The sequence below is a fragment of the Chaetodon trifascialis genome, chromosome 6 (genome assembly GCF_039877785.1).
Source record: "Chaetodon trifascialis isolate fChaTrf1 chromosome 6, fChaTrf1.hap1, whole genome shotgun sequence".
Lineage (NCBI taxonomy): Eukaryota > Metazoa > Chordata > Actinopteri > Chaetodontiformes > Chaetodontidae > Chaetodon > Chaetodon trifascialis.
In genome coordinates, this window is record NC_092061.1 from 23543953 (window position 1) to 23557242 (window position 13290).

At 43.0% G+C, this 13290-nt stretch overlaps 1 protein-coding gene across 16 annotated transcripts in view; it reads left to right on the forward strand.

Annotated features, from left to right (window-relative positions):
• Nucleotides 1-13290, forward strand: part of arvcfb (ARVCF delta catenin family member b) — a 209428-nt gene that overhangs the window by 142332 nt on the left and 53806 nt on the right. For all 16 annotated transcript variants that reach the window (XM_070965209.1, XM_070965207.1, XM_070965211.1 and 13 more), the window contains one exon: nucleotides 1773-2278. In XM_070965209.1, coding sequence (XP_070821310.1) covers nucleotides 1773-2278 — 506 coding nt within the window. The remainder of the gene's footprint in view (nucleotides 1-1772; nucleotides 2279-13290) is intronic.

The following is a 13290-nucleotide window of genomic DNA, read 5'->3' on the forward strand; positions in this document are numbered from 1 at the left end:
TCTCGACTGTGGTGGCGGTGTCTCACTCCATCTCTATTAATCCTCTCTGCATCCATCTGTATAGAGGATTTAGTATCTTGTTACATTGTTCGGGCAGGAGTTTTACTCCCAGTTCATCTTGTATTGATTTCTCTGGCGGTAAAATACACAAAGTCGTGCCGTAAAAGCCAATATGTTACTGCGAGGCTTCTGTAAAAGAATAATCAACAGAGGAATATACCAGAGCCGAGGCGAGATGGCATGCAGAGCCCCCCCCACCACCACCACCTTCCCCAGCATGCCTGGGAAGAACTGTAAAAAACACATAATTAACATAAAACTCATTAAAATTAGAGCTCGGTCTGGAATTCCCTGCCAACCACCAGCGTTAGTCGCCATTTTGTTGCACCACCAACCACCATACATCAAAGATGGTGAGAGGAGGCCAGCTGGATTATTTAACGAGGATAAACAAGTCTCAAGCTGTGGGGTGGGTAGGGGGATGATAAAGGCTGCGCATAAGTACACAACCCTAATTAAATTCCTCTCCCTATGTCATAACTTTTCCTACCAAATAGTCTCCCATCGTTTTAGACAACTCACTACATGTTCAAAGAGAAGAACTGTTGTTAAACAAGTTTCAGAAAACTGTCTTTGCAACTTTTCTGTCAGTGTAAAATGTGACTCCCCAGACTCAATCCTCAGAGTTGGCCCTGCAAGTGATAAATTGTTTCGATGATTAAAGAGTCTTAAGTAAAATAAGTGGCCTGCACTCCAGCAACAAATGATCCGTAGCTGGTATTCAGCGCCTATATTTTCTCCTGTGTTCAGATAGAGAATTGATGAGTCTGCGTTTGGAGTAAAGAACCTGAGAGAAGAGAGTGTAGATCATAGACTCTGAGAGGCTTGAGTAATAGAGATTCATTGAAGGGAACCCCCTTACGAGCGCAGAGCAGAGCAACTCCCCTCAGCCTCCCCCAGAGGACGGCACTTATTTCCGTCACCGAAAGTGAGTAGAGCTCAATGTAGTAGAGCCCTTACAGTAGTAATGCTAATGAGGCTAATGCTAGCGGAGAAGTCCCAGAGAGATGGTCATTAACATTTTACCAACTGCATGCTAGTGTTTGGCAGTGTGAGCAAAGGAAGCCCCAGGGGCATCATAGGGGCTCATAGTCTTCCCTGGGGGGACAGCACAGCTCTTTTCTCTGTTCCCTGGGGAAAACACATCAAATCCCTTCTACACTGTATATGGTGGCTTCTTGAAAAAATAAAAATGAAACTTCACAGGAGTTTCTTTCAAAGCTCTTTCTTTGGTGCTGCCTTTGTCTCTGTTTCTTTGAGAACTGCCTGCTTTCTCTTTGTGCAATCGTTTCCTGTCTCTCAATCACTCTCTCTAAGACTTCATGTTTGTTGAAGTCTGACATGTTTGCTGCTGCCACCTGACAGGGACGAATAATAAGTGGAGTGTTGCTCACAGTATCACTCTTATTGCAGGGAATTGCCACTGACAGACCTGTTAATAACAGATCCAAACCACAGATCACCATGTATCCCCTTCACTCTCTGTCCAACACTCCCTCCTTTTCCCCTCCATCGCCCACATCTTTTCACCTCTCGCTCACCCTGTCCTCTGCTTTCCCTCATTAGTCAGTGGCTCTCACCTCAGTTGACTTCTCTCAAAGTATTTCCCCCAGCTGCCTAATTCTTCTCTCAGACAAATCTGTCTGAGTCACCCTCCATTTACCTCGTCCATCTCCCTTGTCCTCACCGTCCTCTCTTCTCTCGGCTTCCAGAGGGTACCCAGATGACCCCATTGAGGCAGAGTTGATCGATGAGCGCCACCCTTATATCCATGGCATGTATTCAGCACCACTGGCCCAGCCGGAGAGGGGCAGCATGGCCAGTCTGGACCGCATGGGGGGCCGGCGCTCACCATCCATCGACAGCATTCGCAAGGACCCGCGCTGGCGTGACCCAGACCTACCCGAGGTCATCGCCATGCTGGGCCACCCCATCGACCCGGTCAAGTCCAATGCCGCTGCCTACCTGCAGCACCTGTGCTACGAAAATGACAAGATCAAGAAGGATGTGCGTCAGCTGAAGGGGATTCCTGTTCTGGTGGGGCTTCTGGACCACCCTAAATCTGAAGTCCACCGCAAGGCTTGTGGTGCTCTGCGCAACATCTCCTACGGCAAGGACAATGACAACAAGGTGGCCATCAAGAACTGCGACGGCATCCCTGCCCTCGTCCGCCTGCTGAGAAAGACCAACGACATGGAGGTTCGAGAGCTCATCACCGGTAAGAATAAACATTTCAAATTTAAACACAACAAACAATAGACGCTCAAAGTATTATGATGAGGTTCAAGCAGGACAGTCTAAAATGAAAACAGATACTGTACCATTACCCTTATTAAACTTTGAATCAATATGGCAATAAGGCAGACAATCCAGGCAGATGATTGTTGTCTGACTGCTTGTTCAGCCACCTCCCCTGTAACCACATAAAAACATTTTCTGAATCTAGGAGAGGAAAGCTGTATGTTGAGAGATTCAGTTATGCAGTAGATGCTGCATTAGAAACATAGTAATTGAATTGTCGTGACGATAATGATCATATCATGCTCTTGTTTTTCACACATGACAGTTTGCTGTCATGGCATTTAATTATTTCTGTGTATAATTTTGCCTTCTTTTTCCATATCATGATGTATCAGTATCAGAAAACTATTCTATTTTTTGTCACCACATCCCTCAGTTCTAATGCCAATCTTGCAGTCTCACATACATATGTTCCTTCAAACTACTAAACAAGATCTGTCATGTGGGAGAAATTATTTCGAATAAGTGCTATGGATATGTCTGATTGCATTTCACAAATAAGACATCATTTACAATGTGTGCCATCGGTAAAGGATTCTTGTATTATGTGAAAACCACCTGCATAGCACTGTTGCAGCCAAGCCTGTTGGCTGTCTTCTCCACACAGTGTAGGATTCCTTTTTCTGTCTGCCTAATTAGTCTCAACTCTCTTGCACTTGCAGTAGGTATGAAAGTGCTTCTTTGAAGCCTTTTAAGCTGATATGATAGTACCTTAGTATACCAGTCCTTTCCAATCACTGGCTGCATTCTTCTCATCACTTATATATCCATTCCAGGAATATACTGAGTTGGCTGCCATAATCCCATACTCTGCATAGTAATGCAGGGCTGAGTCATACTATGTTAAGAAGCAGAATTTTTGCAGCAGGATTCACAATGTGCTGTTTGCACATCTTAGACCCCTTAAATTATTTGATAAGTTTGTGCCGCAGGCTTTCCATATGGAAAGATACAGTACTTGCTGAGCAAGCATTTGATTGTGTAGCCCTATGTACTCGTGAGGAGAAATAAAAAATGCTTTCAAAGCTGTGATTCTTTTATTCTAGCAAAGACACATTTTGAATAAAATGTTTTGGAGATGACTTTTCTTACACTTAACACGCTAATGAGCCGAGTCACAGAACCATATTCTTTCAACGATGGGTCGAAAGGACAGCAGTTAGAGTCCAAGTTTAAAGCAAACCAAGTGATATTTGATTGCTTTAGCCGTATTACACGGTGAGCAGGGAGAGACAGATAAAAAGCAGAATGAGTCCCCTCAGAAAAGCAGATGGCATTTAAACATTGATTTTTAGAAGAAAAAGCTGTTAGCTGCATTGTGTAATGAAATATGTTTTAATTCCTTTAAGAGCAGCTATTGATTCAAACGCCATGATAGGGTTTCTTTTCCATGACCTGCTAAATGTCAACTGGGGAATACAGTGGGGTGTGTGCCTGCGTGCATGTGTGTGTGTGTGTGTGTGTGTGTGTGTGTGTGTGTGTGTGTGTGTGTGTGTGTGTGTGTGTGTGTGTGTGCGTGCGCGTGTGCTCAGCTAATCCTCAACATGACTGGTTTGACCCGACACACTTTGGCTGGTATGCACGCTTTGCTATCTGAGAAGAGGCTTTTGTTTTCAGTGCACACGTGTGAAAAATGAGAACCACTTTAAAGTGCAATACTTGACCTTTGTAAAGTAACCCAATGCGTAAAGGGGGTTACTTTTTGGATAATTTTACAGTAAGGGAAGATAAATTGTTCAAGCTGTGTTTTGACAGCCGTCAATAGTTCCTAGCTAAATGTCATGTGGTGAAGGTCTGTTCAGCTAAAAAGTGAATATCAATGTAAGATAGTGATGATCGACAGCTTCAGTCCAGTGGTATTGATAGTGATATCGGCCATGCAACTGAAGGGTGCATGCATGCGTACGTGTGTGTGTGTGTGTGTGTGTGTGTGTGTGTGTGTGTGTGTGTGTGTGTGTGTGTGTGTGTGTGTGTGTAGCTTTCCTTTGCTATGACAGAGATGTTGCGGTGAGCGATGACTGTGCCGCAGCAGAAATGATTGCCTTTACAGCAGCGTGTTGCTCCCCATCGTAGCTAAAAATAACCCTGCACCACAAGACAAGGAGGACAGAATGGAGGGAGGCTTTTTTATTTTTTCTCCTCTTTCTTTCTCTCACTCATTATCCACCCTCCCTCGCTCAATCAAATTTTTTCTCTCCTTCATTCATTATCTACACTTTTGCTGTTTTTCTCCCCATCCTCTGTCTCTCTCTCTCTCTCTCTCTCTGTCTGTCTGTCTGTCTGTCTGTCTGTCTGTCTGTCTGTCTGTCTGTCTGTCTGTCTGTCTGTCTGTCTGTCTGTCTGTCTGTCTCCAGCTTTCGTTTCCATCACCAGTGCTCTGGCCCCAGTAAAAACAGGCCAGTCACAATGCAAGCTCAGCTTACAGCCTCAACCCATGTGGCCAAAATTGGCCGTGTTTTTCTACAATTAACTATGGGTTTTAAATATAGGCCCCTTTTCTTAGTCCATGTGTTTTAAGAGTTTGCCGTTGGAGTTTGTGCTGTCCCTGTAAAACCACAGAGCGCTCTGTTTTCTGCAGGGGGAAACGGGTGACGTGGAAGGAACCGAATGGTTTTGTTTTCCAACACAGTAGACGGGCAGACCAGTCGTTCATATTTTTAGAACTTTGTACCGTTCAGAGTAATTCTGTTTTCCCTCCCGCTAGGCTCGGGGCTGTTTGTGCCCTCCAGCAACTCCCACCCTGGAAATGTCGATTATTAAGCGGATTTGTCTCCTGTTTGTCCTGCAGGACATGAGTTCGGTGGACTGATACTCAGGTGCCAGTGCCTTTGTTGTTTGGATGACAAATGCATGTAGGGCAGGTTGGCAGGCCTTTAGGCCAGGAGATAAATGATGTCTAGACACACATGTGTGCTGTACATCTGTGCCAAGGCTTTGTGTTGTTTTTCTGAATTTAACATGATATATACAGCTCTATTTTATGGATGATTTGATCTGAAAGACCTTTTTCAAAGTGCATTTCAGTTTTAACACTGTGGGCCTCAGAGGACGAAAACCTTACACAGGGCATTAGTAGTTAACTGCCAGGTTAAAGCAACCAGCAAACAATATTTTGCACCCACTTTCTGTGTTTGTCAATTTGACCACTTTAATGAGAATTCTCCTAAATCTGCATCAATTGATTGTTTTTTTCCCACCTGGGGCCAGCGCAATAAGCCATAAACACAATATTGCCATATTATTACCTCATTAATTTGTTATGACTAATGTTTTAGCAAACAGTTGCCTATTTACACATGCAGCAGACACTTTATGGATCAATATGAGAATTCATCTGGAGTTTGGAGGCTACAGTACCTGATGAAAGTCAGTGGGCCGTAAAGCCAAACAAAGAGGCCAAAGTCAGTAAAATTCTCTGTGGAGCTGAGGGGAGCTGCAAGAGTCGGGTGATAATTCTGTGGGGGTTTGTTACTATGTGTAACCCCTTTCACATTATACACAGTCATTTTCTCCCTTGTTAATCTAAAAATATTGCTTGGTGCAGCTTTAAGTAGAGTGTGTATCATTATAGACTGGAAGCCTTCATCTCTATCACCTGGCCTCTGATGTTTTGCATGCAGGCTCGCTTGAAGGGCTTATTGAGACGCTTAATGGGACCTCACCATGGTTAGTGTTAGTAATTATACCTGCTTTCCCTGCTATGACAAGTCAAAGTGAAAATGCATTTAAGTTTGAAGCCAAGTTGGTCATATTTTTCATTTTACAACTCCCAAAACAGGTGCAGCAGACGAGCATTCACGCGTAAAATACCAGTCAGCTGTGGGACAGTGAAGGACAGTGAAGGACAGCCATTACTGTACTGTACTGTATTTAAATCGAATTAGAAGAATCTAATCAGGACAATCTGGAGAATACAAATCAAATTGAATTAAGATTTCCACCTCTGTTATAGTCTCATCGCTGTCACTTAATCTAACATGTGCATGTGGTGCTGCAGATGACCAGTGTAGCATCAATCAGTGAGCTTGTAACTGCATGATAACCACCAAGTGACACAAGCTTGACCTGTTTTGGCTGGCAGCTTTGACTCAGTACACTGATCTCAGCACAGTTTTAACACGATGTGGTCCGCGTATACACGTTCAGTTATGTCTGACTACAACATACCGAACGTCCCCCATCATGATCCATGAGAGATTGTCATTGGCATATACTGTATGTCTATGTGTGTGTGTTAGTGTGTATGTATGTGTGCATATTACACATTTGCGTAGCTCTTCCCACCTCATTTCTTGAAATGCTCCCTTGAGATTGACCACACACACACACACACACACACACACACACACACACACACACACACGCAAACACATACACATAAATCATCCAGTTCTGTTACCGTAGTGCCACAGCAGACAGCAGCAGAGTGAGTGCGCTTACTGCGGCCTCCTCCACCTCCTCTTCCTCCTCTTATGTCTTTCGCATGCCCGCTCCCTTTTTTCTTAACTGTGTCTCCCTCCTCCTTCACCACTGAGAGTGTGATGGATGGCATCAGGGGTGAGGAGGAGAAGGTCAGGAGGGAGGAGGAGGAGGAGAATGGTAATGGGCAGAACTAAGTTAATAGACCTGCTAGAAGAGCAACATGCCTGCCAGCGGTGCCTAGAAAATTTAATTAGCCTTAGCAGCTCTAGTCTCACTCCCAGTCTTGGTCCCAGTCCCTCCAGCTCTGGCGCTGGTATCAAGGAAAGGGGCATGTAAAGGAAAGGAAAATGATTAAATAAGAGAAACATTTGGTTAAGACTCAGCTCACAACTTGTCTCCTTTGCTCTCCATCTTGTCATTCACTTTGACAAATACCCACACACAGTCTTGATCTAAGCATTGTTCGGTTATGTCATGCTCTGACAAATCCAAGCTGTTTCTCTGTTGCAGTAAATGATTGAAGAGGCAGGTAATACTGTACACGTTCAACTTGTCTTGCAGCTGGATTGGTTTTAAGACAAAGGAAGAAAAGGCAAATCACAGGTTTATGGGGAAACCAAACATAGTGAGCGATTATCGCTCCGCAGTATGGAACAGATCACAATGATTTCCTTCATCAGCCTTTCATCATTCTCTTACTTATGGGAGTTAAAGCACAGCGTATGTATACATATTTCTTTGCAGATATTTTTAGCTGAATGAGTTCTGTTTACAGGAATATATCACAAGATATTTTACAACTAGTTTCACGCATTCATTTCATTACATGCTGCTCTTTAGATGGTTGCCTTCACGACCAGCTCAACCAGACTGTTTAGAACATTTCTCAGCAGATAAACAACATTAATAAACCAGAAAGGAATAACATTTTTAGATCTTGAAAGCAGTTTGACTTGACTAAAAGGTCACGGTGAAGTTGTGGAATTTTATGTTGTGGCCCTGCTGGGGATCCTGACTTTATGAGAGAAAAACATGACAGTGACAGTCCAAGTAAGACCATAATTCACTATTTGACTTTTGACTCCTTTTTCCACAGGGCATTAACATCCAGTTACTCAGATCTGATCACAGTTCCCATGAATATGAAACACTTTCAGAAATCAGAGCTAAATATATTTTTCATCTTGCTAGAAAGCTCGCTCAGATTAGTGACAAGCAGCTGGGACAGCCTTATTATGTGATGAAGAGGTGAGTTTGTTAGGGTAGATGAGTTTGTAGCTTGGTGTGAGGCCCGTTATGCCAACAAAACCAAGGATATCATTTTTCATTTTGGAACAAGCAGGCAGATTCACCAGCAAGTAGCTGTTAATGGGGAGTATATTCAACCTGTTAATGAATATGAATGCTCAGGGTCCGTCCAGTGTGTGACAGTACTCTTGATATTTTATAGCCACAAAGACTTAATGATACTGTAGTTTCATTCAGCTTTGGCCAACTTCAGTCAAGACATGGTCCATGTCACGTCATCAACATAAGTCAACACACAGAGCTCACTGAAGAAGCAGTTACGTTACTTCTGTAAGCATTCAATCCTCCAAGCCCACATCACATCTTCTGTGTTTGGAGGCATTTACTGACCATCGGTAACGTAGTTTGACCCTGGTGACCTGCAGGGGCTCTACTTTCGATTCTGCCGCCAGCGCAGCGCAAAATCAGGTCGCACCCAGCGACCGACTCGTAAGGTGGGTTTGACACAGCCGAGTCAAATCTTCACCAATCACACCAGCTCTTCGCCTCAACTTTAAGAATGCCGCTGTTGAGGCGCATGGCAAGTTTCGAGGATGACTGAGCCCGCACAGGAAAGTGTCCGACGCCCTAACTTCTCCCCAGGAGGTGACTGACGTCACTCATGTCTAAATATGAGGTCCTTAGATGGTAAATCCTCGGCCTCCTCCTCATCCTCCTCAAAGCAATGATGTACTCCATCTTTGTAGATAATGTTAAGCATTACAATGATTACATCTGGATTTGGAATGAAATGAAATGGGCAATAGCGGACAATGATCATCACTTATGATCAACACTGCTTATATATTTGTTATAATCATATTCAGGTTGGAATTTGTCATATTTACATGGAACGTTAGATTAAATTACCTTTTTTTTTTCTTAAATCAACTTTCTTTAATGAATGTAACTCATCAGTTTTGTTAACATACGCACTTAGAAACACCTGTAAGTAAACTTGTATGTATGTATTTAGAGCTCGGACTGCAGTCCCCACCCTGTAGTCTCACTCAATGTCCCGCCCACAGCACTGTCTGATTGGTGACATGTCTTGAGTCATAGCCTATCAACACTGAAGGCTCTGTAGTACAGTCACACCATGAAAAACCACATTTACGACCAGTAAACCCCCTCGAAGTTCGTTGATTATTGGCCAGTTTACGGGGAAGTTCGCCCGCTCCGAATATCGTCGGAAACGATCACATTTGCAGATTGGAACAGCTCTGCTGAGCGGAGCTGTGTTTCAAACTGCAGATTCAGGTGAAGTTGCAATAAACACCACAATCTTATGATCTATGGAATATTGATTTAGAATGAAGCTTCACATTATTTGGTACAGCTCTGCTTTCTACTTGATATCTGTAAACAGAGAAGTGTCAGTGTGGATCAGTTGTGTCAGGAAGCTTTGGGCAGGATCCACACATCCTCTCTTTAGTTCAGTTTAGAACTTTAGAGGTGTGGTTCACCTGCAAAATGAAAGTCTCTCAATTCTCCAGCAGCTCTGTGTCCCTGTCCCTAGTTTTGTTATTTGAAGGGACCACGTGTTTGACAGCTGTCATTCCTCTCTGTAAGAACTGTAGACTAAACTCACTGCAACAGTGCCCTTGATCTGAAACATCACTCTCGTTTAAGTGTATCTGCTGTATTGATGATGATCAAATGCACAGTCCACATAGTAAGATAAATAGTCCAGGTGTAAAAGAAGCCTTTGACATCGCAATTGCATGGTATCTGCCTCAGACAGGACAAGAGGACATGCCTCACACACCCACCTCTGACAAGCTGACAGAAGACAGCAAATTGACTAAAGTTCATATAGAGTCACTGGTCTGAAACAATGGCAAGACATGGAATGGAGATAGTCACTTCCACAGCACTCTGTCACCTTAAATAACATTGTGTCTGTGGGCTGTATGCCTGTCATACTTGATGGATCACAGCCGTGGCAGCGACATGCCTTTTCCTCCCCTCTGGCATATGTGATCAGTATAGAGCTGACTGATTCCACGGCAGGGAGGGGGGCTGTGCATGGTTGGATGGAACTTTTTGCATCAAGGTGCAGGTATCTCTCTGTACTTTGAAGTGCTCCGGTATATACGAGCTGCTTTTTTTTGATGTGCTGGCCAAGACAAGTCAGAGATCCCTACTGGTGTAGCTCACATTTTATGTGCAGAAATACATTTCCAACCTTTTTGGATACGGGCTGTTGAACCTGTTTTATGATGATGTGGAAACAATAACACTCAACGTGCGCCATGTAAATTAGAGGCAGCACGGACCATTACTCTCGAAGCAGGGTGTACTAGAAGGGTTTTACATCAGGATCTTGAATGTTAGACTTGATATCATACAAATGAATGAGAGGGATTTATCTTGTGGGTTGTTTCCTCCTCAGCAGAAAATGCGTGAGACACTGCAGAGCTCATGAATTAGCTCTGAAGTGCTAAATATTTCCCATGCACTTTAGTCAGAAGTTTGGTCTTTATTCGCTGCTCGTCTCCTTTAGCTCTTCATGTGTCGACTGCATGTTGAATGTTGCCTCTCGCAAGTAAAACTGATGCTAATGACACAACAGTGGAGGTAATCAAGCTGTCGGCCTGGCAGGCAGCCATGGGTGTTGTTAGCTAGCTGTCATCCTACCAGAGAGCTCTCACCACAAGAGCATGTTTGTTGTTAATGTTATTCATGCCTGGATGCTGGTCCTTCCTCTCGTCCTCTCGTGCATGTGGTTTGACAGAAATGACCAAACTGTCCCTGTAAAGAAGAGAGTGGTGAAAACACGCACCAGGGAAGGAGCAGATGTTTGACTAAAGGCAATACTTTGTTAGCAGTAAAAGTCAAGTAAGAGTTTAACAGAGCAATCACAACAAGCAAATTATATGGAAATAAAAGACCAAACAACAGAATAAAAGAGCAAAAATACATGTTTTTCTTCCCCTGTCACTTTTGAATGCAGCTTTGTTGCTCTTTTGAACATCACATCTTGTTAACTTGGCTCATTTGGATTTCACACTGTGCGGGTCATTCATTAACAATCAACTCATAATTCTCAACAGAGTAGCACTGTCTGTCTCGCTTCTGCATGCATGCAAACATGTTTGTATATATGTACTGATACTTTGCTACACTTGCACACACAGTGTTTAAAGATGTCTTTGACTGCTACCTGAAATAACTTATCAATAAGTCATGCACCATTGTCAAGTTTGCTCTTACAGGTATAAGTTACAGGGTATGTTATTTTGAACCAATAGCACTTAAATGTACAATAAGTGTATACACTTATTAGTTGAAGCACAGGTAATCAAGACAGAAAGCAAACATGTTCATTATACTGCTGTAATTTCTTCAGTTACGCTGATGGAAGAACATCCATATCTTTAAATAACATAGCAGCTTGTTTTCATCCCAGTTGAGATGTTGATGCTTGTTTTTCATACCAGAAAGTGCTTGTAAAAATGAAAAAAATTAAAAATCAATTTTTAATTTGTAGACGTATGAAATTTACAGTAAACACATCAAGCACAAAATTAAACCAGCCTTCATTCAGCAATGCAATTAACTGAACACTGGCTGTTTAGGGCTCACAGACATTGTGGGTGTGGTGTTATTGATGGTCATACAAGGATCTGCAGCGATCTATAAGGAATAAAAGAGTTCAGTAAAACTACAGCAGATCAGCCACACTGCCCAGAACGTTAAAGCTCTTCATTGCACTGAATTCTTTATAATAACGAGATCTTTTACGCACACAGAATTATATAAAGTTGACTTGAGGCGTTAGTGTGTGTTCAGTGTCCTACATCACTCTCGGGGTTGGGGTGTGAAAGCGGCCCAAAGCGGAGCCACACCTCAGCTTACACATCTAATAGCTTCCCAGTAAGATGCTGGTAGTCTGTGACGCACAGGAAGTCTGTCTAGTCACCAGAGTAACCACAGAGGCACTGGAGGTGCAGCGCTTCCACTTGGTCAGATAATACATGTGATGTAGAGACAAAGATCATGAGCCACAACAAACTTAGAATATCACAAGAACACAGTCAGTCTATGGATTAGTCTAATGAGTTTCTTTTTGCTTTTTTCAACATCTTGGCGAAGGAAACTAGTTTTCTCCAGGCACAACCACACCAGAAGGACTGGATTTATTTTTAGCCCGGGCCTGTCTGCTGAGACTTTTTTTCTTCCTGTGTGTGGAGAGCATGATTTAACAGAGGAAATATTGACCATCTGGAAAATGTACAGAACAGTTTTAAAGAACAGGGCGAAGGAAATGTGACAGTTTCACCACTCCACAAACGGTCTGTTACTGTGGAGCAAGATGGAATCAGATGTACAATCCAAGACATATTTTTAGAGTAAAGGAATAAGCATCCATAAATCCACTTAGAAATCATAGAAGATGCTTCATGTACCTTGAGAACTTGTTGAATAATCATCACGTTTTGAAGTATTCTATAGTGATCTGTAAATCCATGGGAACCTTGCAAACAGTAACTGCTAATAGCAAGTTTGGCATACTTTTAATGGGGCCAGTGGTGTATAAGTTTGGATTAACAAATCACTTGTTATAAGTCGCCCCAGATAAGAATACTTGTAAATGCCGTTATTTAAGAGGAGAAGGGAAAGAGGGTGATAAGTGGGAAGAGAGAAAGACAGCGAGACACCTGGGGGAGGGCTCATAAAAACAAACTTTCTCCTCTCAAACATGGACCTCAAGGCTTTTTCTCTTTTTGGTGCAACGTTTTTGTTCTCCTCAAACCAGAGTCTGTCTGAGCTCCAGAGCTTCCCTGTGTCTGAGTGAAAACATATCTGATGCTGATGCCTTATCACCACATTTTATTTTCGTGGGGTTGTCTGCCCGACTATGTCGGCAAAAATGCTCTCCTGTCTGCATTGTCTGTCTGCCTGCCTCTCTTTTGTGAACCCTCAGGATGCACATCCCCCGCTCAATTTAGTTTACCTCTTTTGCAGAAGTATAAAAAAGGCTCCCTGTTACAGAGATGTGCAGGTAAATAGAAAACGCTCTTCCTCCTTCTCAGATTATTTGGACAAGAATGATGGATCGGTGTGCTGTTTGTTAACATTTGCATACATTGATCACGTACAGACACAGTGTCTGCAGAATACGCATGCATTAAGGCTCAGGTGGTATGTTATGCCATTAATGGCGCTGAGAAATTACATCAAGTATCACAGGGTTACTGTCACCTCATTCCTCGC